Source organism: Cololabis saira, chromosome 21 (assembly GCF_033807715.1).
Source record: "Cololabis saira isolate AMF1-May2022 chromosome 21, fColSai1.1, whole genome shotgun sequence".
Classification (NCBI taxonomy): Eukaryota; Metazoa; Chordata; class Actinopteri; order Beloniformes; family Belonidae; genus Cololabis; species Cololabis saira.
In genome coordinates this window covers 14,181,384-14,209,089 of record NC_084607.1, presented here as the reverse complement: position 1 = coordinate 14,209,089, position 27,706 = coordinate 14,181,384, and the positions used below count along the sequence as shown (strand labels likewise).

The window sequence follows — 27,706 nt, the reverse complement described above, 5'->3', positions numbered from 1 at the left end:
AGGAGGAACTGTCTAGTTTGGAAGGTGGGTTGTACATGAAAAAAGTCACAAATAAATTATGTTAAAACTCTCATTATGTATGATTAATGTGTCTTTCTTGCAGCTGAGTTATCTTTAGAGCACATAACCTTTTTGAAGCTGCCTTCCAACACATGCTATTGGCTCAGAGGATGACAAGTGTGAGGAGATGGAGAGAAAAAGAGGATGCGAGGTAAAAGTGATAACACCAAAGGGGGGTTGCACTGAACAGCCTCGGAGTAAAAGTTGTGGGTCTGGGATGTTGCGACTCCAACGTGAGTAATCAGGCTTGGTGGTACAAAAGGCGGCATGGCACCTTCTTAGATTGGATATATTGCACAGTGTAAGTATCTGCTTGTGTCGGTCTCCCCGGGGTTCTGGAGGGGTCTGCAGAGTGAACCAAGCTAGCCATCCATGGCGAGGAAACAGGAAGGATTAACAGAGCAATGCATCATAGCTGTAACAGCCAGTGATGTGTAGCAGACTGTATTTATTGACTCATTGACTGTATTGATTGTCTCAATTGATGGAAAGTCCAGAGACAACAGACAGACACAAAGTGGGTTGTGCAAATTAATATAGTAATACTAATAATGATAATAATAATAAAGAAAATAAGATGACTCCTGTTACTGCTATGGATGAGTAAATGAGAATTTCACAGCAAAACCCTGTTTGTCACATGTTCATAATACATTTTCCTGGCAGAAATGCTCTCAGTCAGATTAAGCACATACAGTAATGGCTTGGTAATTTACCTGGGCATGTATGTGGCTTTACCTTGACAGCAAATTTTCTCTGACATTGACTTTGTTCCAGCGGCAGCAGTTTATTTAACACACCATTAATCTCTAATGACAGAAGACCACGTCGCCGCAGATGTTCGGTAACGGACTTCTGCGCGGTGTTGCAGTGATTTTCATCCCCTCCGTTGACATGCATTAGTGTGACAAGAGGGTCACGAGGCAAAATGGAACCCTTACAGTAAACTGATATTTTGGGCTTGTTCTGAACTCTAGAAAAGTGTTTTTGTCCAGATGTAACATTTGTTTTATGCACAGGGAGTATATGGATTCATTTGTGAAATTATACCAAAACCAGTGATACTGCAAAGCGTCAGAGTGCCTGGTCATCAGTATGCTAATGTTCGACTGTGCAGTGAAACAATCCAATTACTGAATGATGGCCAATATACATCAGCTCTGCTATTGAATATGTGTGCAAATAATGAGTGCCGAGCAACCAGAACAGTGACACAGAGTAAATGAACACTTTGGCAAACTTAAAAGGATTGTCTCCACTCAGAATATGGACAATAAAATGATAAGCACATGTCAAAGGATTATAGTACTATATATGTTCTCCTTTCTCTGTCTTCTAAAGCAGCAGGGCTGTGCTGAAAGGAAAAAATAAAATAAAATCCAAAGCACTTCATGGTCTCAACCATTGAAATAGAATATCTTTTGTACAGAGTGCCATTGAGTGGGTGTGAGGCCAACAAACTGCAGGAAAGTAAAGGGAGAAGAAACAGGCAGAGTTTACCCTTAGGGCTCATGAGGTAAGGACACTTAACTCATCGCATGCATCGCCATAGTCAACATGATTTTTATCATTTCAATGCTCTCAAAACAAAAAGGAATAGATCTTCTCATTTACACAAATATAAATACATTTTTTTGTTAATTATACACAATAATGGTTTTGCAAGTCAGTAAACTCTTGCTAATGGGTATCGACACTGCAAGGACAGCCATGATTGGTCGGCGTGCTCGAGCACTATTTCTCAGGATGAAGCGGGGAGGATGGTAGTTTTAGTGAGAGAAGGCTGGTGGTGTGGCTAAGTGGTGCCATGCTAGTCCTGAGAGCTACGAGATTCACCAGCCTCCCCCAGCTCCCATTCAAAGTTCTGGCCGGTCATTTGGTAGAACATCATGTTAAAGGGTTTGTAGAACTTGTGCAGCCGCCGAATCACATCCGCATCGATTTTAGGGTGAGTTCTCCCTTTAGACTTGCCGAGGCATCTCGGGGTGCTGCTGTCCTCTGGCTTCTTCAGACACGGGAATCCTTTAGTTTTGTTGAAGTAAAAGTGTTTGTCTGTGACGATGCGCTTCAGTCCCAGGAAGTCCTGCACTTTGGCCATCTCTCCTGCGGGATCCACAATGAGCCTCTCCCCGCTGACAAAGTGCATCTGGGAGAGAGGGAAATACTGCATCCAGGTCTCCAGGTGAAGCGCGTATATTCCTATACGCAACGCACTCCAGGAGGCATCGATAAGACCCAGCGTCCGGTTCTTAAAAGCCAGAACCTCAAAGGTGGGGATTTCAGGTTTCTTGGACAAAGTTTGCGTGTAGTCAGAAATGGCTCTGGTGACAGGATTACGCACCACGATAATAAGCTTGATGTCTCTGGCCATGGAGTGGATGCGCTTCGGGGCATGGTTAGTCACAAAGTAGCTGGGCGTCTTCTCCATGGTGATCTGCCCCTCCAGCGTTGAAGGCATCAGGTCTCTGGAAACAGAAACAGCAGAAGAGGAAAAAATAACAGCTTAGGGTGGTATTATTCCAAACACCTTAGTCTGCAAATGAAATACCCAAGGACATAGTGCAAGCAAATTTGGTACATTTATTAAGCAGAGCATTATTTGAAATTACAAGTGAAAATAACTGTTATTATCACTGGACATTATGTTGTGAGGAGAAACATACAGCTAATTACATCCATGGAGTAATATGCAAGAGATAAAAGAAGGAAGATGAAAAGGCAGGCAAGCAAGTATGCTCATTGCTTAATTGACTCCATCTGTGTTACTCCAGGAGCTGTTTTGGAACTTTAATAATGAGTTCACTGCATATCATTAATACTGGGGTGCCTGGGGTATTGTTTTGTCATACATTTATTATGCATGCTAGGCTCACACTCTGTGCAGGCAGTTTTATTTCTTATCCACATTCACTTCCCCTGCAATGGGTGCTGGCTGCTCTTTTCTTTACATCTTTGTGCTCCATTTAGAGTAACAGATTTCTCATTGAAGACAGTTATGATTAATGATTAGATTCAAGAAGATAATTTGTCGTATATAGAAATGTCCCAAATTTAATGTATATATTTATCCTAGAGGTTATGGGGAGTCATTTACTCGCCCGACTCGGTCGTCCTGCGAGAGAATGAGTTGTGCGATAGTCACAGTGGAGGGGCGAGTGCACATTCATGAACGCAAGTCATGTTTCTGCGGTGTTATATTTTTGTATCAGTAATAAAGCATAGCAATTGCCTCCAGCGAATCCTTATCAAATGTTTACACTCATGTTCATTCCAATCCGTACTGTTTTCTTTGTTTGTAGGCTATGCGATTCAGAGCTAAATTGGTACATTAAATCCTCTGTGAGACATGCAGATTATTTAACTACTAGCAAATACAAACACACAGGAGCCCTGCAATATAATGCAAAACGACACAGAGATCTATGCATACACCCAATTAAGTAATGTTTGCTCTAAAATTTATGTATAAAACAACCAGCCAAATTCCCAATTATTCCATCTGGTGTCTTACGGAGGTAGGGGAGGAACTTGAAAAGATTTTTCCTCCTTGCATGTAATATGTTTTTTCATTGGGGTGCCCTGCACCACAAGCCTACAGTTGTAACAAGACAGTCACATCAATCATTTGCATCTTGGACATATTCTAAATTAACTGTTCTCCAACAAAGAATCCAATTTACTCTGCTCAACATAAGAGCTGTTATGCACATATCGACCGCCCTCACACACATGCATCCATGGACACTGGGCTGAAAGTCTCAAAAGTGGCCTGGTAATTGCATCTCAGTAAGAGTATTGCCTTCCTGATGGGTAATTTCCCTCTGGATTACGTTTGTCTCTTGGCAGTATAGAACTGTGCTTACTTCTGTGCCTGTAATGGGATATCAAACATATCTGCAGATAGCTTGGTGACTAAAAACAGTATTAGTTTGCATTATATTCCCTCACTTTCCACACTTCATCGTAACAGTAATGAATGGCTAAAGATTTTTTTTGTAACCTTTCAAGGACTTCTGGCCTGGCATCTACTTAACTTGAAAGTACAGTGGGAGGTCTGAGCAATGCAGCGCCGCCATAAAGTAAAAGAGAAATCACCTTGAAGCATCCTACTTTATGGACACAAGGTGCGTATCCCACTCATAATCTCTGTAGCGTATCCAATTGACAGGGCAGATGTGCTGTGTTCAATTTTATGTTCTAAAAGCATGTGCATAGCATTTCCCTAATCATCTTAAGCAGTAATTGTGAAACAATTACAACAATGTAAACAGCAATGTGTGTTTTTGCTTGAAAGTCATTTATGGATCATGTACACACACACACACACACACACACACACACACACACACGCACACACACAAAAAATCTAAGTGGGACAACAAGGTGGGGCGGGAATCAAAATGCCTATAAACAGGCTATTTATCCATGCATGATAAATTTCTCCCCTGGCCTTGCAGTCAAGTGAAACTGAAGTAAACAAGAGCAAACAGTTAACTCTCATTTTTTTTCTTTGCAACGGCTGCTCAGCTCAACAAGGGTCATTCAGGTGGGTAGTTAGATCAAGTCTATAGCGCTAAATAGGCCTTCCTGACCATCTGGTGTTTATCGCCTCGCATCGAGAACATAACACATAACGTTCATTTTCTTATATTTTAACACATGTCCAAACCTTTACTTAGAGTAGAAGCAGGATTTTGAAGAGACAATAAATGTGCTTCATACTTGAACAAATGTTAAATGATCTCCACCATGTGAGGCATTTTCAGAGAATGGAGGGACTAATGATGGCACTTGTATAGTGTAAATGTCTCTATAGAAAATAGCTCCTTGGATAAAATACTTCCTGGCAAAAAAAAATAAAAAACATGAGGAGGCTCATCAAATGTGACAGAAACCCCCTGTCCTGCGTAACTATTTATTTAGATATTTTGATTATTTGTTTATTAGTGATGTCAAGCGATTACATTTTTTTGCAATTAATTAATTAAGATCTGTAATTAATCAATCTAATGATCAGCGCTCAACTTGAGGTTTTTTCCTTTAAATTCATTACATTATTGTGGCAGATCAAAAGATTTATATATAACAAAAAAAATAGCTTTATAAAGTAATTTATAGTTTTTTGTAACAGACTTGAACAGATGCAGTCCTAACCATTCACATCCACTTGGCACGATCATTTCCCAGTCTCTCGGTTGCCGACTTGCGCATGCATGTTGGTGCTCTCCTCGAGTTTAGTCTGGGGAAGAGTGTTGCTGTGGCAACATCGTTGCTGCTAACGTTAGCTGTGGCTGTGCTCACGACCGGGTGCTTTGCGTTTATGTGGGAGCTAAACTTGAGCTGCTTCGGTGCTAAGTCCTTTCCCCTCTACCTTCATCAATGGTGCTGTCGGGGCGTTTTAGAAATGTAAATTCCCCTCACTGGACCAACAACTTTCACATGCTCCTCCATTTTCCTCCTGCGCTACTCACCGTTCCTCTCCATGCCTGTCCAGCTACAACAGGAGCCTACCAGCGTAAAAACGCCGAAACACAGTGACAGCCAATCAATGTCCACTTCATATTTATGCACGTTTTTACATAACGTGCAAAATATGCCTGTAATTAATTAATCGCATTTGACACCACTAATATATATATATATATATATATATATATATATATATATATATATATATATATATATATATATATATATATATATATATATATATATATATATATATATCCCCTAGAGGATTTCGCCATCCTTATTTTTATTTTTTTGGTATGATTTTTTTTTTTTGCAATTAAAATCGCTGATTTTGTGGTGCTACTTTAAGCATTTGAAATAATTTTTTTTGATATTTATTTTTTCTCTCCTTCCTAAATCTACATATAGAAAAAAATATAACAAGCAGACAAATTGGACACATTTTTATTCTTGAAAGAGCTTAGCACATATCAGCTGTCCTGAACAGTCAAGCTCTTCAGGACATGGGTTGACTGACACATTTTCCTTTAGTTGTTGTTTTTCATTCAAATAAAGATCTCTGAGGTATTTCTCTGAAAGCTGGTGAAATTTGGAGATGCTGCTGCCATTCAGGACCTTTTCGGACAGAAACCGCTTCACCAGAGGATGGTCAGTTTTTGAGAGGGGGATGTTAAGTGCAGTACAAATCTGGAACCAATCTTCAGAAGTCTGTAAAGGCATAATAGATTTTTAAATAACACAAACAAATATTATACACAAACCATGAACCTGCCAGTAAAATATATATTTAACATCCCATTGCATTATGTCAGATCCTGGACTCTTGTTTTGTTTATTGCAGTCATGCTCAGCAAACTTTGGTTTTGTTTGATTTAAAATAAATCACTGTTTCTGGAAGTTCTGCCTCCTGTCTCTCCCACATCTGTGTCCTTATCAACAACATTCCTGACACCTTTAGGCTGGTTTAACTCATATTTATCTGTGTGCCCGCCACACATTTTACAGTTAGTCATGGTGTCCTTACAGGATTCTGGACTTTTACTATTTTACTCCATATGAACCCACCAGAACACTTTGTCCTGGGTCTGCAGGCTCCTCAATCCAGAATGAGAGGAAGACCTTTTAGCTTTCAACCTACTTTCCTGACCCAGCTGCTGGTGTGGGTACGGGACGTTGACTTCCTCCCAGCTTTTAAGGCAAGGCTTAAGACCTTCTGTTTTTCCCACAACTGATTCTGTGTTTCATTGTTTTTAACACACTTTTGTTTATACTTTAACATTTATTTTTACTTTTTTTCATTGGAATTTTAATGAGGATTACCAGGACACATATTTCTCCAATTTAGCCTCCCTGCATTGGCTTTAAAAAAACTCACAGTTAGGGTTCAGGACATTGACACCTTCTGTACCTTCAGGATTTGTCTCAAATTGTTTTATCAAATCTTTCATACTCGTCATATCAGACCCCCAGCTAATCAAGGCGGATCGGTTGCCCTCCCTGAGCCTGGTGCTGCTGGACGTTTCTTCCTCTCCACTGTCGCCTCATGCTTGCTCAGGAGCTCAGAATGGGGCTTACACCAAAGTGTAAGCCCCATTCTGTAACTTAGCTAAGCTGCTTTTTTTTGGTTTGTTCTTTTAATTAATTGACATTACATGAAAACTGGACTCTATTGGAATTAATTGCTTTGAGCTAATTGTGATGATTAGGAATAAATTATAAATATAATTGACCTGAACTGGATTGTCGTCAGCCTGCTTTTGAGATTACTTCTGTTGTGAATCTGCACGATAAAGATAAAAATGAAGAATCACCATACTTCATTTTATTTTTCATTTGTAAATCATTATAAATTGCAGTTTTGTTTGAAAGTTGCTATATAATTAAAGGTGTTGCTGGAGTTTTAAGAGCTGTACTGAGGTTGTGTAAAATCATTTGGGTCCATTTCACACCAGCTCTACATGAAATTCAAATCCGGAGAATGCCTAGTCGTTTCTAAAGATTGATTCATCATTCAGGATGTGCATCAAATACAATTACCGTACACTTTAGTGTTTCTTAGGACAGAAACTAATTATCTTTGTGGATAATTACAACTCCTTGAGCCTAAATGCCCACTGCAGAAGTCTTCTGGAACGTGCCTGAGCATTTAACTCAATGTTTCATCACATTCTGTCAAATGGGTATGTGGGAATTATTTGGAGGCATGATGAGGTGAGGGATCACACTCATTTATATTCCCAGATACTAATAGGTCTGAGCTGTTTCTGGAGGGATGGAGTTTCTTTAAAAAAAAAAAAAAAATGCTTACTTGTTTTTTAATAAACTCTGTCGGGGGAATGAAAGCCCTCTCAGTCTCTCATTTGGATTGATCATATCTCTACTGCAGAGTATCAATCGGTTGAACTTCCTCCATGTCATGTCAAATACAATCAATTATTCTAAAGGAGAAGACTTGCGATAAGCTCCTGGGTCACTAGAGAGCATAGCTTGGAGGCGGTTCCACTGAAGTGGGCAGAAATCGTTTTAAATTAATCCTAAACAAAATAATATGATGATATTCAAAGATGAATTATACAAATGTCTCCTTTTCCATCGCCTGCCAGGATCAACTCAGTGATGAAGAAACATAATAAAAGCATGTACTGATTGAGATGTTCAAATATAGATGCTGCAGTTTGCTTTATGTCTAAAATACTTTTTCACAGCGTTATTGTCCTTGAATCAGTGCCTTTGTTTTGACTGCAGGCAAACAATAGAAATGTAATGAATGGCAATTCATATATTGTATTACTCAGCACACGATAGATATCAATCAAGGGTGTAAGCGCTTATTCATCAGCAGCCCGTCTGTGCATATGAAGCGAGAGTGATATCGTGGTCAGCTTGCAATGAATAACTCAATTATTTCACCCTGAGTGACATGCTTGTGATTACAACAGCACAGTGGAGAAAGACAGGCATGGTTTTACTGCAAAGTGGAGATATTTAAAAAAAAAAAGAAGAAAAACAAAGGCCGGACAAATGAGTCATTCTCTGCTCAGCTCTGAAAATGTGGATGCGCACATATTTGGCACGTACAACAACAAGCCCGCAGGCCAGAGCGAAGGGTCCTGGTGGGTCCACTGTGGAGTGGGAGGTATTGTGTTGTCACTGTGAAGGTGCAACTTTCAGAGAGGAAAACAAATAGATAGTAAACAGCCATTCGGAGGCTGAAATGATGGCAGAGAGTTTGGTTTGTTTAGTTTTTTGCCACCTGAAATCGACCTCATCAACTTGAATGTAGTGAGAGAATCCCTTCGGCAGTCACAGATACAGTTATGTAACCTACCGTATTTAAGCGATACTGATGATTATCACAGTTTCAAGTCATCATGGGGCAGAATGTCAGGAAAGGTTTTAGTGAGGACCCAGATGCAGGAGAGCAGGAGGCAGGAGTTCCAAAAAAACGAGATTTATTCACAAAAACTTTACCAAAAACGCTGCTGAGCAGGATCAAAAAACGGAACATGAACATAAATAAGAAAACTAGGAAAACCTGAGGAGGAGAACATGGAGGGAGCAAACAGTACGGACCAGCCGGGAGCAAGGGAAAGACAAGACTAGATATACACCAGTGGCGGTTGCTGGTCTTTTAAGAAGGGGACATAAATTGTGCGAGTTTATTTGTATGTGAATTCTACCCTCCATTCCGGTGTTCTGCCCATTTCTGATGCTTTGCCAAAAAATGCTACCTAATGGTTTTCTACCTTTGTAGAGCTACAATTTGACTACGTTTTACTCCCTAGCCCACGTCCTTTTCCCCCAAGTGGTCCTTGTGACTTGCCAGACCGTTATTGTAAATAAGAATGTGTTCTTAATGACCTGCCTGGCTAAATAAAGGCGGACGACTGAATGAATATCAAATAAAGCGATAGAATTGTTGTTTTTTTTCTCTTTATCGTATAATGTTGAACCTGCACCTGAAAAACCTGATAAAAGGTATTTGTTTAATTTTATGTTGCACGCAGGTAACTTATGTTATGTTTATTGCTCGAAATAAAAATATGATTTGAATTGAATTGAATTGAATGTTCACAAAGTGTAATGCAATTCATGTCATGGGTAGTGTATTTTGAAGGATCAAATACTCAACATCCCATATTATCAATTTTACATCCTGCAAGAAATGATGGGCGTGACAATCAAACAATCGACTGTGTGCAGAACCACAAGGTAGCATTTCTTGGCGGGTAGCATGGATTGGCAGAACACCGGCTGTGAATGCTTTGCAACGGTGGAGCGGCTCACAGCAGCACCCGCTGCTCGTTGGGGACAATAACTGTAGAGCAACAGAAGTCAGAGTCTCCAATAACACCAGTGCAGTCTCCAAACACCAGAAACAAGTTGCTGAGTGTGTCGCTTATCGTTTTAACAAAGACAAAAGTCACCACGAGGATTTCCAAACTCTCCAGATCAACTCGGAATGACGGAATGGAGCTACAAAACTTCTCCGGCAGTGTTTATATCTCAAGATCGCTGATTCGCTCATTTCGCTGTCAATCAGAAAGGGATTCAGCCTCAGACAGATCATCCAATCATTATGCAGAATCGCAGCTTCCAGGCCAGCCGAGGCCACGCCCACTGCCCCATAAACCCCCAGAGAAGCTGAGCGTCCGATGGGCGGGACATAACCGAGCCTTTATCCAATGACGGTCTGTTTGGCTGCAGTGGAACAACCCACTCCATGCTTCCCATAGACGCTGTGCTTCTGCACTGTTACTGTGAAGCTGCAGGAATGAATGAGAAAAAAGTTGCGTCTGTGACCTGTGATAAGAGGCTGATTCTGAACTAAAGGTGATCGCGTTCTTGCGCATATATAGTCAATGAAATGTAAACACAACAGTACATATTTGACCACTTATTTTTTTGACATTTTAGAGGAAGCTGAGCTTCCCTTGCAGTCTTAGAGGAATCACCACTGATATACACAGGCCACTGATATAACGAGACACAGGTGCAGACGATCAGGGCAGATGGGAAACAGGAAGGTCAAATCAAAACTTAAACACCACAGGGCTTCAAAATAAAACCGGAAGGGTGAAACCCTGACACAGGAACATGTTTCATTAAATCATGTGCTGTATTTCACTTTCTTTCATTGATTCTGCAGAAAAAGGACATTTGTCTTTAACCACACACCTAGCCTTTCATCCCCTCATTGTTCATAAATTTACTCATACAACTTATCTCAAATAACTCTTTTCTTTTTTTATGGCTCCTTCCTTATCAAGTGTCTGCCGTTAGTTACCTTGTAATTGTAATCCATGAGGCATTTTAGATTAAATAAGATGAATTCTGAGGTCTCACTAAAAAATGTATATAGTAGAAACACTTACAACTAAATTAACATGAATCACCTTTGTAAATTCACAGCAGCCCCAAAATAAGTACAACTATATTGACTTTCTGTTTCGAAGACTGTTTAAGGTCTGCTTATGGTTGCATGGCATAAATGCTGCAAGTGTGTATTTACATTTCTTCTGCTGCGTGCAGATTTTCTCCGCGCCAGTGTTCAGTTTGGTCGTGTATTCCAAACAATGGTGACTGAAACTGAGCTGGTCACGTTGTAGTCTGAGCTGATAAAAGTTTAACAAATCACTGAAAAATGGAAAAGAGTGAATGGGATCGACTACACACTGAGGGGCAGAGCTCAGAGAATAGCATATGTTATGGCCACATTATACATTTAAAGCATGAAAAGCACAGATGCAGTAAAAAGCTAGTGTATGTTACGGTTTGGTTTCATATTACAACAAAACAGACTAATCAGTGATGGTGCTTTGTGCATCCGCACAATGTGCCGAAAGAAGCTTTACAGCCCTTCTGGAAGTTGTTCTGTAATTTGCGGTGTTCTGTTGATCCGCATTGTTACTCTACAAAGTATCTGGGCTCTTTTGAACTGTACAATAATGAGCTAAAACAACATCCGGCTATTTGCATGGCCTTTAAACTGAACTTGTCTCATCAGACAGCACCTAATCATTACAACATTGGGCCTTTCTGCACAAAAATGTGTTGTTTTTTTTAGCCGCAGTTAGAATTTTGGCCTGATTCTTAATAGAGATCTCTGGGCTTTTTCTCACTAATTTGAAAAAAGAAATGGCCACAGGTGATGTTACATATTCTGTATATCGTTTAATACTGCTGATGAACCAAAATGGTTCATCAGCAGGATTTTGGGGATGCAGTGCTTCACTATCACACCTATTCATATGGGCTCCTATATTAGCAGCATAGATAGCTAAGGGTACAGCATTAGGCTATACATAACAGAAAGTCCACTGAAAACTCTACAGGACAGGTACTGTAAGTGCAAAAAAAATCTTTCATGGAGACTGAAGTACTGTTGATTTAAAATGGATCCAGCACAACAAGAGATGCAAGATGCTCGGAAAACCATTTCCAGCAGCTCGTGTTCACTCTGACAAACAACTGTAAAGAATCACAACTGAGATGCATTTCAGGCTATTTCGTTAACCATTTTAAAATCCGTATTTGATAGCAAATGATGTATTTGGGTTGACAGTAGGACTACAGTACATGAATCTGAATTTAAAGCTGGTTCACTGTGTACTGTTCCTTTTTATCAAAACTGTGTGGTTATATGTATGTTCTCTCCACGACACAGTGCACTTTGGATTACAGGCTGCATTCAGTTCTTTATCAGAATGATGAACTTTGCCTCATGGCAGGATATATGCCCAGCCTGGCCAGCCATCCTTATTGTTTTCCTCTTTGAATCAAATCATTAGGGCCGGAGCACTTACAGTGCGAAGGCCCTATTGTATCTGTAGGAATTTTATTTATTTTTTCCTCGTTTTTATTTTTCCGACGAAATGAGGGCCTTTTTGCCCCCCTAAACGTGACCCAAAAGTCACCAAATTTTGCACGCAAGCCAGGCCTGGCAAAAAAATTTATATTTCATGGTTTGCATTAATGGGTGTGGCCTAATGGCTCAACAGCGCCCCCTAGAACACTTCGTGCCTCAAGCCCCACAATACGGTTCGACGTACATGCACGAAAATCAGTACACACCTGTATCAAGTCGCAACTTAAAGAAAAGTCTCTTGGCGCCATGGCCGAAACCGAACAGGAAGTCAGCCATTTTGAATTAATCGTGTAATCTTGGCGCAATTTATGCCATTCCTTCGGCAGTTAATGCGGCCTGAACCGTAACGTGCACCCAGGTGTGTTATACATCAAAATGTGCGTCTAGATCCTGCGACAACGGGCATTACTTTTCTCAGTCAAAAGCGTTACCGCGGCGACGATAGACACCAAAAAGCGCGACCCCCCTTCATCTGATTAGTCCATATTTGATAGTCCCTATTCTCTGCTATAACTTTTGAACGGGGTGTGATAAAGACATGTGGGTGGTGTCATCGGACTTGTTATTGAGTACCTGACCTTCATTGGCCTGAATTAGACCCGGCCCTTCTTTTGATTGGTCAATATTTGATAGTCCCTATTTTCTGGCATAACTTTTGAATGGTTTCCCATAGAGAGTCGTGGGTGATGTCATCTGACTCGGTTTTGACTCCTTCACCTTAATTGGTGCAAATCAGCCCCGCCCCTTCTTCTGATTGGTCAATATGTGATAGTTCCGATTTTCTGCAATACCTTTTGAATGGTTTTACATAAAGACTCGTGGGTGATGTCATCGGACATGATTTTGAGTCCTTGAACATAATTGCTGCAAATTAGCCCCGCCCCTTCATCTGATTGGTCGATATATGATAGTTCCTACTTTCTGCCATAACTTTTGAATGGTTTGATATAGAGAGTCGTGGCTGGTGTCATTCGCTAAATGTCCAGGCCTGAAGACATCTACATGCAAGTCATACAAGCGCTTCCACTGCAGCCTGAACATGCACAAGGGTGCGAGGGCCCGTTCATCGTTGCTTACAGCTTTAATTCATTTTGGTTCCTCTGGATTCGACTTCCATTTCCATTGGTAGTGCTCCCCGGATCGATGGAAGCAGGAGAAACTGCCTCTGGATGCCATTGGCATTTTGAGTCATGGCTTTTGGAAACTCCTGTTTGGAAGCTCCATTGGTTCGGTAGATTCTGTACCGATGGAAATGGTTCTAAATGGGAGATGTACTGGACCAATGTCTTACAAGAGAATTTATACCATATGTGAAGGTATTTTTTATCTTTTTATTAATATTGATTAGTCACATTGAGACACAGGGTCTCATTTTCAAGAGAGACCTATTTTAGCTGGAAGAAATATCACATTAAAATTGTAAAAAAAGGAAAAATATGCAATCAAGTTCCTCAATATCAAGAATCACATTAACACCATTCATGTGGTAGTAAATAGAAGCAGAAACTCATCGACAACATGATCCAGTGTTTATAGATATGTTCTCCAGTTCATTTAGTAAAAGTTTGACTTCAAGTGTAACTTCAGATCCTCCTGCAGCATGTTCCTGGGGTCAATGTAGGTCAACGCCTTCTCACCAAGCTCAATACTGCAGCTGGAACGCTGAAGGTAACAATCGCCTGATAGCAAAGCTGCTGTGATGACAAACATATCGGTACCACACAGAGAAAAGATCTGTAAATGAAAGTATGCCAAGTCTATGGTTGCGTAGAGATAACCAGGGACTGGGTGCAGTGATGAGAGATTTACCACATGCGATGAATCTCAGGGCTCCATGGTAGACGGCACCCAGCGTGTGCGGAGAGCTGGCAGAGAAGTTCTTGTACATAATGGCCAGCTTTAGTTGGCCAAGCATATTTATGTCTACCTATCCTGTTATAAACTTCAACAAAATCACTCCTGTTGTCTTCAGACTGAAGTTTGTTGCAGCGAGGAATATGTGTTGCATTTCAAGATCAAAAAGCACGAGACTAATTATACCGCAGCACAGCCTCCACACTCTAAATAAGCCCATTATACAGTATGTGTACGTCTGCAGGAACGTGGACTTCAGCAGAATAGTGGAGTAGAGAAGTGACAGCTGGTCCTGATCGAACCTCTATTCCCTATCCTCTTCCTGAGATCCCCGGAAGACCATCCCACTTCCATCAGTGGATACGCCAGGCACTTCTTTCCCTGCATCACCACATGCCAGTTGCATTGATCTCATGCTGCATTCAGATGCCTTTTAGACATAAAATAGACACGACAATGAGGGAAACTAGGAGAATGTGTAGAGTGATGTACTATCTTGCATCAAAAATACAATATGTCTATTTTTTTACCAGTATTAAAGTCCATGCTGAAAACAAATGCAATCTTATCTCAATATTTTTCTTTTTTTCCAACTTCAGTTTTTAATCTTATCGTCACCACCAATAAAAGAGAACAGATTTCTCCTCATAAATCCAGAAATTAATATACACGACAAGCCCTGAACCTAAAATAACCTCCTCACAAAATGGCTTATCTTTTTTACTCAAGTAGAACAACTTCAGTTTGCCCGTCCTCTTAAAGAAGATTGTCCTCTTTTATTGTTTATTTCCTGCTTGTGTATTTGCCTTTCAATGAGCTGATGAAACTGCTTCGGGCCACACTGGCTCAGTTTGATCAGCATTGCCCTCAATATTCTTTTATTGATGTCGCAACAACAAAAACAGGCTGTCATGACATGCTGGCGCCTGCACTGCAGCAGCAGAAAACACACCCACAGAAAAAAATAAATAAATGACTCTTGCCTCGTTCACTTGGAGCAGACGTAGAAAAAGTTTTACCAAAGATATAACTTATTAATACAATACTGTATAATGTCAAATAGAATATCTATGTGAAAAAGCCAATAGATAGAAAAAGTTGCTTTTTCATCTCAACTTTTTGTAAATACTCATCCATTAAACAGAGGGTCCACAGTGTTTTATTAAAAATACAGAGCACCATACTTCTCCTAAAACCACAAATAAAAAAGTTGAACTAATTCTTACTTTCCTCCATGTTTTTTTCCCTTGTCAACTTATTTGATTTTGTTATATCCATCTATTTTTTTGCATTTCAGGTTGTGAACACCTTCCAAAAAACATTGGTACAGGGGGCAATTTAGTAATGGCAATGAGGTGAACAATAAAAGTAAAGGTGATGTTGGCTCATAACCATAATGACAATTTGTTACAAAACCAGTATCCTTGAAAGGCAAACTCTTAATGGAGCAAAGTACCGAGGGATATTCACTCTGCCAACAAATGTCAGAGAAAATCAAATAAATGTTCAACAAGGAATGATTGGAAGGGACTTGCATGTTTTGTCTTCAACAGTTCATTAGAGAATTTTGAATTTAGCAAATTATAAACACTTGTAGGAATCTTAATTGACAAAGGGCATGGGCCCAAACCGGACCCTAGTGATCTCTGATCTCTCCGTTGGTACTGCGACCAGAGCTGTCATTCACCAGTGTCTGCTTCAGTAACAGACATGGAATTACAGCAGGGAACCTTAAAAAACAAAAATATCCAACCAAAAATGTCCCTTAAGGACAACAAAGAAGCAACTCCAAACCCTGTCCAGATGGTGTCAATGTCTCTGGGCTCAGAGGGATCTGCGAGGGACCACCTCACCGCGGACACCATTATTGTGGTCGGAAGAATCAGTATTCCAGACATTTGTCATTACAAAGTTCTGTAAACTCTGCACTGCAGCTGAAAAGGATCTTAATTCAGATATTGTATCAGAAGAGCATAAATTCATATGCTGCCTTCAAGATTAGAGCTTTTGCAACGTGCAGTTTTCAACAAGACAATGCAAAACCACATTCTTCGGACATCAGAAAAGTCTTGTCAAAACATATGCTATCGTCACTTTCAAAATGCCCCTTGGGTATTGTGAGAAGGAATGGCAACATGACAAACTGGTACAAGCGTTACTGTACCAACTATACTATACTATTTTGCATGCACTTTTAAACTTTATATTAAATTAAATGAAACCTTATCATGCATATTGGCTGTTTTATGCCTCAAAGAGAGGTACAAAACATCTGACTCTAATTGAAAGTCACACCTGAGTACGTCAGAGTCAAAGGGTAAAATTTACATCCTGAAAATGATGCAGATCCAGTTCAGTTAAGCAGAACCAATTAATATGACAGTTTGGACATGATAGATTTCCTTGCCTTGACAAAAATAACAGGTACCTCAGCGTCCAATCATTTTAAGTTGACCGCAGACAAAACCGCAGCTGTTTAGCTGTAGCACATGGGGCAGCAGTTCACATGAATTCTCCCAACTTCATTTTGCACATAACAGATTTTTCCTTCTTTTTTTCTTTTTCTTAAGGCATACGTGTGGTACACTATGTGGCAAAGTAATTAATGTAACCTTGGCTTTCAAAAACCAAGTTCTCAAAAGGAGATCATTCCTGGCATTTTAAATTTCCAGTTTGTAAGCCCGTGCTGCATATATGCATCATCTAACAAGATGGATGAGGGGCATTAATTACTGGGTGGGTAAACAAGTGAGCACAGATGATTCAAAGAACTGTTTTTCACCAGACCAATTCCATATGGCTGAATCCATTAAGACAAACAAATGAAATGAATTGGATCATTAAAGTCAGCAAATTAAAACACTTCCTGATTTAGATTTTATTGTCTGTAACCTTAGAGAAATGATCTTCGTTTCATTCTGAGGCTTGTGCTGGGTCCTCCTCTGTTCTTGGTGTAGTGTGAAAACTTAATAGAAAGCCTTTGAGTCCGAGAAATTCATTTTTTAAATTTTTTTTCTTTCGACAGCGCTGGCAGTTAAACACCCGGACAATAGCAGAATATTACCTATCACAGTCAATACTTCCCCACAGTTTTTCTCTATTTATTATGCAGCTGTAGGTCAGTGTGACATCTACAGGAGGAGACTGCAGAAACTTTCCTATGTGACTATAGCGAGTTTGTCCAGTGGTATAAAAAAGACAAAGACTTGGCAGCTTTAACTTTTAAGAGAGGTTTATCCTCATTCACCAAATGTCAAGATCAATATCTGGGAAAACCTTCTGCAGGCAAACTTGGACCTTTTTTGTTATAAAAAAAAAAACAACAGCAAAAAACAGCCAAGATTAGTATTGTTTACCATAAAATGGTTGAAAAAGGAAATTGCTTGTCTTTGTCTTATTGAGAATATTATAAAAGGCTTTAGCCTTTGAGTTGACTACCTAATACTTGTGGCAGTTTTTTCTTCATTGATGTAGCAAAATTGACCTTCTTCCATGTTAAAATATAATTTCAAAGCTAATTGGGAGCAATATATGTTTCTTGACTTTTAGAAAAGTCAAGAAAAAGACCAAACAAAGGCTGAAAGTGCAAATTGGAAATTGACACTGAAGTCAGTTGGAAGTCAACAGTTTTGCAGACAAAAGAGTGTGACTGCCTCGAGGAAGGTAATGTTTGTTTGCATGTCTTTTACACCTGAAGTTGGATTCAGTATGGAACATATTTTCCCATAAATGGTACATTCAGAATCATCAACTCTGCAGTGTCCTTTGTGCTCTTTTCTATTTCATTTCTTTCCATCTAAACTGAAGCATTGAGGTGATTTATGAAAACAGCAGTGGGCTGAATAAAACGTAATTGAATCATAAGTATTTCCACTCCATTTTGTACTCCATTTCCACCATGGCGTCTCCATCACTGGAAGCACTCCCAGGGCCTGGCCACTTGTGTTGGACCTGACTGATAATGTCCACATGAGCCGCTGCACTGACCAGGAACTGCTCTGGATGGCGTATTGATTTACCTAATTCAGTTCTGGTGCAACTTTTAGCCATAGGTTGAAAATAACATGTGCAAATAGTTTTTTACAATATTTAGTTAGACATTTCTGGTATTCTTCCTTTATTTGATTACATTGTTTATTGTTTAATTTAATTTTTAAAACACATTTTTTCAAGCAACTTCTTTCTTTGTTTTCATCAATTTTATGGAAATTATTGAACATGTCTTATTTTGAATATTTGTGTCTTTCCCCAAATAAAGCAAACAGGTGAACAGAGAAATGTGTTGGAGTATATTTTGGTGTTTCTCAGATGTAAACATGTCACATAGACCAGAGAGACTCAAATCTAATCCTATATTAAAACAACTTTTAATCAACAGCTTACTTTTGTCAGTGACTTATCTTAAGAACATTTCATTGTGAGTCAGACTTTTTGGTTGGACCATCTGCTTTTAAATCCTTCCAAAGAGAGGTAAACATCAGATATTTAATTTATTTTTCATCTGGTCGAAGATTAAACAAAATACCTCTTCAAAATGATTAATTAATGTCTTTGTTAAGATAAGAAAACTATGTAATCATGTAACTGCTCACGACAATTTGTTTAAAACATCCAGACTGCTTCTATACAAATGCGACCCAGAGGGTAATCGTATAGGAGCTGTTTACACCTGGTATTAAAATCCATCTGACGTGATGCAATCAAGTACAACACATGCGTCTATCCAAACCAACATGAATTTTAAGGGGCAGCTTGTGATTGGCTCTTCCACAGCTGGTGGAATGTTTTTTTAAGGGGTTACTTATTCACCTTTATACTTTAAGCACATTTTAGGCAAAAAAGCCTTTTCATTTTTACTTTTTTTTTTTTTTACAAAAAGCATACACACTCCTGCTTGAGTAATGACTGTGTGTACTTTTGCAACCCCTGCTTGTAGGGCCTTCAAACATATTTCACAAAGCAAAGTGCACAGTATATGTGAGACGTTGGCACAGAAATTTATAGCTGCAGCTGGTCAGCAACTAAATGTGACAAACAGAAATAATTTTCTCTGCTGAGGAAGAGAGTGAGTCGACGCTATCTGGTTATTCTGGCAGCTTGCTGGTGTGTGATTTCAGATGTGCATTATATTTATGAGACTTTGCTGATAGCCCTTTTGTAAAATGTTGTATTTCATTTTAAATATGATGTGACTCTTGCTTGATAAGCTAGTGTCACATGGAGTCACATGCTTTTATTTCTGCTATTATTCCTTTGCACTGCAGGTGCTAATTGTTGGAATGTTATCCAAGATCTTGGTGTTTGATATCGTATGCAGAAGACTATGTGTGACCCATGTGTGCTTTAGAATATGTCAGTTTGGTCATTGCACTTGGACAGCCTTGAAGATTTTTATTTCACCCAACAGACGAAAGAAATGCAAAAATGATGAAAAACCTGTAACTATTACTTTTGTAAGGGAGATGAACTTGCGCGCTGACTCTGTTAGCAGCATACGTAGTTTCAACTGTGTTGGTGTGCTCCTCAGGCACCTTTAATACAAGACAAACATTAAGACACAAGTTAAATTCTTTTCAGCTGCTGTGGCAGGCCATTTAGCCCATCTTAGTACTTAGTGTAAAATATTAATGTTGGCTCCAGCTAAAGAAGTTAGGAAAGGGTGAAAACACTTCCAGTAGTGCTGGTGTAAGGCGTGAATGTGGTAAAGCTGGCATCGGAAAGAAAGTGGTTATCAGTGCTAATTTTGGAAAACCCTGCGGCTTCTTAAATTTAGGTCATTGTTCTCAACAGCAGGTTAAATCACCAGCAGCAAATCAATTACTGCGATGTGTCTTGATTTTTGACCCATGCAAATGAGATTAAAATATTAAAGATGACATCAATCTTGAGAGAGAGAGAGAGAGAGAGAGAGAGAGAGAGAGAGAGAGAGAGAGAGAGAGAGAGAGAGAGAGAGAGAGAGAGAGAGAGAGAGAGAGAGAGAGAGAGAATTTCATCAGGTCCGATGCCAGGTTGTTGCAGAACAACAGGAATACCAGTTAGTCAATGGTTATTGTTTCACAAACTGCAAGAAGTGGGTCCAGATTATGCAGAAGAAATGCTGCAGGATTATCCCAGTTTTCTGAGCCTAAGGAATTACTCCTTGCATTCAAAAGTACAATATTTATCTCCCTGCCTCCTGCATTCACAAAGCTCTGGGCTGCCTTGCAGCAATCGGGCAGAAAGCTGTTGCTGTCTGTTTGTGCTTCTTTCTCTGCGATGTTGGAAGCTTCTGTGTTAAATTAGCAGCAAAGTACTTTTTAGAAGGCTATGAACCCGTAAACGATAAGCCGATTTGAACGGCACATGTTTTATTTCTGTGAGACTGTCTCCTTTAATAACAGAAGTGCTAGCATGGTAGCAGAGTTGCGGAAAGCTAACAAGTCTTTAGAGTAAAAGCTGCCTTTGTGTTTTGTAGTCACAGTAATGTTGGAAAATTGTAATAGCCTATAGGCTATTTGTTTTTTTTAAAGGCCATAAAACTTTAAACAATAGCTTGTTTCAACCCTACACGTTTTTGTTTTTGTCAGAACATCTTAACTCAATGCTAGCATAGAGTGAAATCAAAATTTGCGGTTGTACTTTTCAGGAGGTTATGAACCTTTAAACAACAAGCTGATTTAAAGGAGTAGGCTATGTTTTATTTCTATGAAATTGTCTTCCTTATAGCTAATAGCAGACGTTCCAGCAAGGTAGCTGAACTTTGGTTAGTTGAATGATGAAAAGTCCTCAGAGTGAAAGCTGTTACTGCCTTTGTGTGTTTGCTTTCACAGTAATGTTGGAGGATGTGGGATCAATTCGAAGTAAAGTACTTTTTAAAAGGCCATGAACCTTTTATACAATAGGTATACTATTTGAAGAGTGCATGTTTCATTTCTGTGGAAAAACATCCCTTATGGTTAGCTGAATTACAATTAACTTAATGAAAAGTTTTCTGAGTGAAAGCAGTGTTCAAAAGAGACTTGGACCCTTTAGAAATGATTGAACCACAAAGCTGTTTGCATAAACACTGAAACTGTCATATGCAAGAACAAACTATTGATTTTTCAAGCAATCTCACTTTCAACCGATTTCCATCAGTGACAATACCATTTATGGACCTTAAACACCTTTAACCCTGTCTTGATCTGTTGTACCAGTTTATTGATTGCGCTGAAATGAGAATCACAATGAATCATTATTAAGAGTGCATCCTTGAATCCTCCTCTCTATATTTCTCACACACACGCACGCACACACACACACACACACACACACACACACACACACACACACACACACACACACACACACACACACACACTCATATAAATTCACTTTTTCATCAGTGTTTTCAGAAAAGCTGAACTAGTCTAAAATTTGCTTTTAAGTACTCACAAACTGAACTGCTCAGTAGAAAATAAATGATAACTGAAATGCCTGAATATAATTTTTGAAACTGAGTTTAGTTACAAAAAGGGTGCAGAATAACTGTCCTGCTAAATATCAATTAATGCATTTCTCCTGCCAGCAGTAGGAAATGAAGTGTAACAACTGAAACGCCTGCCGTTGTATGTAAAGTAGTTAAAATCTTGTTAAATTTGACTTTATGCAGTTTTTATTATGCTAACAGATGAAGCTACAAAACTCCATCCAGGATCACTTTTACAGCTATTTAATTATGGCAAATAAACAAGAATTATGGCTTTAAGATTATACAGCTTAAAAGATATTTTAGACATTTAATAGAGACACCACATTGGCCATCTGAGGCTTCTTGTCAAAATACACACAAAAAATATATAAAAAGCTTTGTTGGGCATAAAGGCAGACAGTGATGATTGTGCTGTAACATCTGGATGTAAGGAAATAGCATGCTAAGAATGTTATAATCACGCAGACAAGGCCTAAGCCGCTCCATTACAGGCTAAGCTGACCTATCAACGGGGCTTTTGCTAATCCAAATTGTGCTTTAGCTGGCAGAGATTGCTCAATTCAGACTGTTGGGAGGGGTGAAGAGATGAAACAGTTCACCTGCCATGTGAGCTGCTATCACATATAAGATGTTTATCTCCCCCGTATTATGCATGCACAAGAACTTAGAATCTTTTTATTTTTTCACTCAAAAAGTTTTATGGTGTATATTACACTTGTGCACTGTGTTAATGCAAGCTATGACCACATCAAAGTGCTTTAAGCACATTTTATTTGACACAAGCTTAATAGCTGCAGCTGTCAGGGTTACATCATACTTAGATCAGTTGATGGACAGTTATATGTACAACAGAAGAAACAGGCGAGTGCAGATTAGTTTTTATTTATTTTTTTAATGTATTAATTCTATTTTTAATGCTAGAGGTGCATGAACCTTATGTCTGGCTTATAGCACTGCAAATGCACTGTTTGTCTCCCCCTTGAATTCTTCTCAGCGTTGGATGAATTTTTGTTTTTCTTGGGACCTTAGAACAGAAACCAGCTTTTTTATTCCAGGTCTGCATAGAGTAACTACATCTGATATCAGCAGCTCGCAGTTTGCTCCATACATAGAACGTGTTACCCAAGCTGACACGGCACTGGGGAAATTAATTTGCTACAGTCATATAATGGCTGGTTATTCAGTGACTGTTAGATTTAATCTAACACCATAATCTCAGAGGGTTGCTTCTTTTTGCAGAGCTCTGTAGCTGTAAAGACTGAAGGGATAAGAGACAGGATTAGATTGGGAGTCCACTTTGTGCATGACCAAACTTTGCAGTATGAGTGGGTTCAGTGTGCTGTCAGAAAGAAAACATGAAAAAAGCTCCTAAACAACCACCGACTGAATGTTGCTTTTTATTTATTTTTATAGTCAAATGGCTTTATATCAAGCCTTTTGAGCTTTCTGGTTTTGGCCATCTATATTTAATCATTTTCAAGATCAAAGCATGGCAAGTTCCTTCCCACTCTTATAGACTCAAACATTCACCACTATAATATTAGCTGAATGCCATCTACAGATCTTATTGCACAAAAAAAGAGAAAAAAACAACACACAAGAGCTCTAACCTGTTCATTTTAGTAGCCCTGGGTTACACCTGGTTACAGTGCCAGCTCATAAGAAAGATATTCATTACCATTGAGAAAGTGGACAGACAACACCTCAGCTGTGAAATGGCTGTTGCGAGTCGCTGAACATGTCGCTGGTTTTCAATACTCAAGATGGGCGGAGATATGAGGATGTAATCCTTGAATGAATCTCAGTGTAGCCCTCGGCCCTTTTGAGCATCTGGTTTGAGCACTTCCAGTAAACCCCAGTACACGCCCTTAATCTCCCCAGCAGAGGTAGTTCGATGCAGCGAGTGAGTCCGCCATAAACACCACATCACAAATACAGGATAATGTTTTAGAGATATACAGATTAGCTCATGTAATCCAGGCTGCCAGAGGGAGAGCTTAAAGAGAAATGTGTCAAATGTTTATAGATAGAATAAAACCAAATATTAAACTTTAATCTGTAAAGGCTTTTTTCTGTGGTTGTCCTTGCATATTCTACCTTATTCCCTGAGTATGAAGAAGATACATTTCATCAAGCAATTATGTAACCTGAAAACTTGTTTTGATGAAATATGAGGAGAAATGATAAGAATTTAACTTGATTTTATCAACCTTTTATAGAATTTATCTTATTGCAGCCGAAACAAGGGTGATCAGTGCACAGAACGTGACAGCTCTAAATGATAACGCTACATGTGAGGGATAAAACATATACAATGCCATCACTTTATAATTTAGTAACTTAAATTGTTGAGAAAAAGGATGAAGGCAGTTTAGCAGTCCTCAGGAGACCAAGGTTGACTAACAGAGGAAGTCAAACAAGAAGCCACACAGAAAAGTAAGAGTACTTTCTGGACACAAAAGGAAATGGAAATCCAAAAGATCACAAGAGAACCAATACCAAAATAAATCCAAGATTGTGGGATCATGCGACTGCCTTCTGGTCTCCAGCGTTTGGATTCTAAACACCTGATTATTGACCCAAGTATGACAATATACTGTAAAGAGCCAGTGTATTAAAATTACCAGTAAGCAATGAACTGATGCAAATACCTGAGGGCTTATTCACACTACATGATTTTAATGGAACTTGCCAGTCCCAGAGCTGGCAGACATGTTGGTGGCAATCTGCGACAGCTCAAAGACTTCTGGTTCTTGTTTATGACCAACAAATATTACAGAAGCCAAATATGTGGGGCCATTGGGTGAATGAGAGCAAGGCAATGGGTGAGGAAGGGAATTCAAAAGGTGAAATAGAAGAAACAAGGAGCACAAGGCATTATAAGCAGGCAGCTGCTTCTTTCATTAGAAGAGAGGTTTTTACCCCCCTAAAAAACACAATGGTACTGAGGACACACCTCTTTACGGCGACTTTTGGCTAATCCTAGACAAGTGATCTCCAGTTTGTTGTGTTTTTATGCAGTTGTATGGCTATGTAGTTTATGTAACATGGGGCAGCACAGTGGCTAAAGGCTGAATTATGCTTCTGCGTCAAAATGGCGCCGTGCCTACGGCGTGTGTTTTTCGTACACGCAGACGACACGCCGTCACCTGCGCCGTCACCTGCGCCGTCACCTGCGCCGTCACCTGCGCCGTCACCTGCGCCGTCACCTGCGCCGTCACCTGCGCCGTCACCTGCACCGTCACCTGCGCCGTAGCCTGCGCCGTCTCTGACGTGCACCTCCCGAAAATTGTAACTACGCGTCGAGGAGACGCAGACCACACGCAGACCGAGAGGGCTGTGATTGGTTCGCTTGGAAGCAACGCATTTCCGGTTTCCAGTTTGAATCAGTAGTAAACTTTCAGGGCTCTTTTCTTCGTTTATATGTGATTTTTTTTTTTGTTTTGGTTTTTTGCACAATAGTTGTCCTTATCTCTTTGATTTACTGTGACCGGAAAAAGTCGGATAAACCATTCAGAAAAAGATCGCTAATTAGCGGCCGCGGGGGGTACTGCACCGCGGCGAAATGGAGAGACGGAGAAGTCCGAAGGGTTCAGCACGGCGTCACGGCAACGGCGTGTGCTCTGCGTTGGTGTGACGCAGAACCTTAATTCAGCCTTTAGTGGTTAGCACTGTTGCTTCACAGCAAGAAGGTTCCTGGTTCGACTCCTGAGCGCGGCAGGAGTCTTTCCTTGTGGAGTTTGCATGTTCTCCCCATGCTTGCGTGGCTTCCCTCCGGGTACTGCTTTCTCCAACAGTCCAAAAACATTCATAGTAGGTTAATTGATGATTTGAATTGCCCCTAGGCGTGAGTGTGCGTGTGCCTGGTTGTCTGTCTGTATATGTAGCCCTGCGATAGACTGGCGACCTGTTCAGGGTGAACCACTTCCTCTCGCCTGTAATGAGCTGGGATAGGCTCCAGCAGACCCCTGTGACCCTGCAAAAGATGAAACGGGTATAGAAAATGGCTGGATGGTTGAACAACCATGATTGTTTTGCTGCAAAAAAGTGGTCGGTATCCCCGTCTCCCCTGTTGAAAGAAGGGACTTAACATAAGATGATTACCCATGATTTTAACAGACTTTCTTAATCGTCACAAAAACTAAATGGTTGGGCTGGCACATAAGGGAACGAAGAGTCTCGTCGGTACTGCTGCTTCATCAGGATCGGTGCTCCATTCAGTGAATGTTCTCATAGCCAACTGTGGATGAGACTCTTGAGTGATAATCAGCCCCTTGACCTGCTAGAATCAGGCTCTACGAGTCCATGGCGAACGCTTAACCGCAAACCGGTTTTCAACTACAATATTCAGCGAAGAAACCTCTAAGATTTATAATGGAAATCTGTTGTGTTTGACAAAGAGCACTGCTAGAAGCCGAGATTCTTGGGTCAAAATTATTGTCCCGTGAATCATGACCTGAGTAAGAAACTACTCAGGCTTGTTTTAGTTGAGGAAGGTCGGATCGATAAGGAACGAAGAAGGAATGCAACAAAGTAAGAAATTACTGAAAACATGACAAGTTAAGGCCATAAAGAAAAGGCAAGAACAACAACAGGCTCAATGAGCACAAAGGGAGCGAGCGAATAAACACTGAGGGACGATGCAGAAGGTAACTGGACCTAATATAAAGCAGTGTTTAAAAGCAAAGTAAGCCTTTATGTACAAGTATTAAGAGGAGTTGTTAGATAAATTGAAAAACCCTCCTCCTGTCTTGATGACCTCAAGCCTTATTCAACTCTTCTTAGACATACAGAAATGTGAGACCAGCCATCAGGGTCCAGGTTGGCCTAGATTGGCTCTGTTAAGCACTAGATGTGACAGTGGACTAGCTTGACTTGGTTAAGGTTCAGTAGTTGGGTACAGACATTATGCAATAACATTATGGTAATAAATTAAATGTTCCTGGAAGTATCTTGGCATGACTGAGTGTCCCATTGAAAACCTGCCAGTTTGCAATTATTTTAGAGGCCAAAGGTGTTAAAAATATGCATGCTGCCCTGCACACAAATTATTCTGTTGGGAACTTGTTCACTCCTGAATCACCTAGATGGGCGGATGTGATACACAGATTGTATGTTTCACTTTTAATTGCCATACTGTTGAAGCCAAAGTCCAGAACAATAATGTTACACCGTTTTTTAATCAAATAGTTATTTTTATGTAGAAAACTTTCTCTATGATTCGTAAGTTTAATATGTGTCATATGAGCTGAATTTTTGTTTCTTATTAATGTGACAGCAAATGTGTTAGTATTCCACATCAACTATTTGCTAGGTTGAATGAATAAGGCTGGTATGTGATGGAGGTGAAAATTAATTTCAAAATAAATCCTATGAGTAACTCCTGATTTATTTATTTTTCATGCATAGACACAGATGAGGCTCATGTGAGAGATGGCGATGGAGGCATTGGGTAGCTTAAGGTAAATTACCTATGGGAAAGAAGAAAAAGAAGATTATCAAATATGTGGTGGTGAGGCTATAGCACCATGGAAATTATTTGCCTTCAGATAGCGCAGGTTTGATGTTTTGGGAATGACAAAGCTCGTCCATCCTCCACCTCCACCTCCAACTGCTCAACACTGTTGCCTCCGTACAGAAGCAGTTTCCTGTACCAGTTTCCGCAGGCTGAAGGATGAAATTGATTTCTGCAGAAAGCCCTGGTGAATGTTCACTTTTTTCTCATGGCATTACAGATACGGACCAAACTTCAGTCACTATTCATCACCAAACCTATGCCAGCCTTGGCTGTTTATTTGGATCATATATGTCTGCCAGAGAAAACCTGCTGACTGGATAATGCACTGAGAATCAAGCTGTGAATCACTGCATCCCTACGCACATATACAGGTACACATTAGCTGATACAGTAAATGCATATTTGCAAAGCTGCGCTGTGACTTCAACTGAGCCACTGTTGTCCTTGTAGCATGTTGGTCAATATTTAACCTGTTAAAATGTAA

General features: G+C 39.9%; 1 protein-coding gene across 1 annotated transcript in view; it reads right to left on the bottom strand.

Moving 5' to 3' along the window:
- Positions 1-501: 501 nt before the first annotated feature.
- Positions 502-27,706, bottom strand: part of hs3st4 (heparan sulfate (glucosamine) 3-O-sulfotransferase 4) — a 106,076-nt gene continuing 78,871 nt past the window's right edge. Inside the window, exon 2 of the mRNA XM_061711329.1 lies at positions 502-2,525. Within this exon, the coding sequence (XP_061567313.1) occupies positions 1,871-2,525 (655 nt within the window). The 3' untranslated portion in view covers positions 502-1,870. The remainder of the gene's footprint in view (positions 2,526-27,706) is intronic.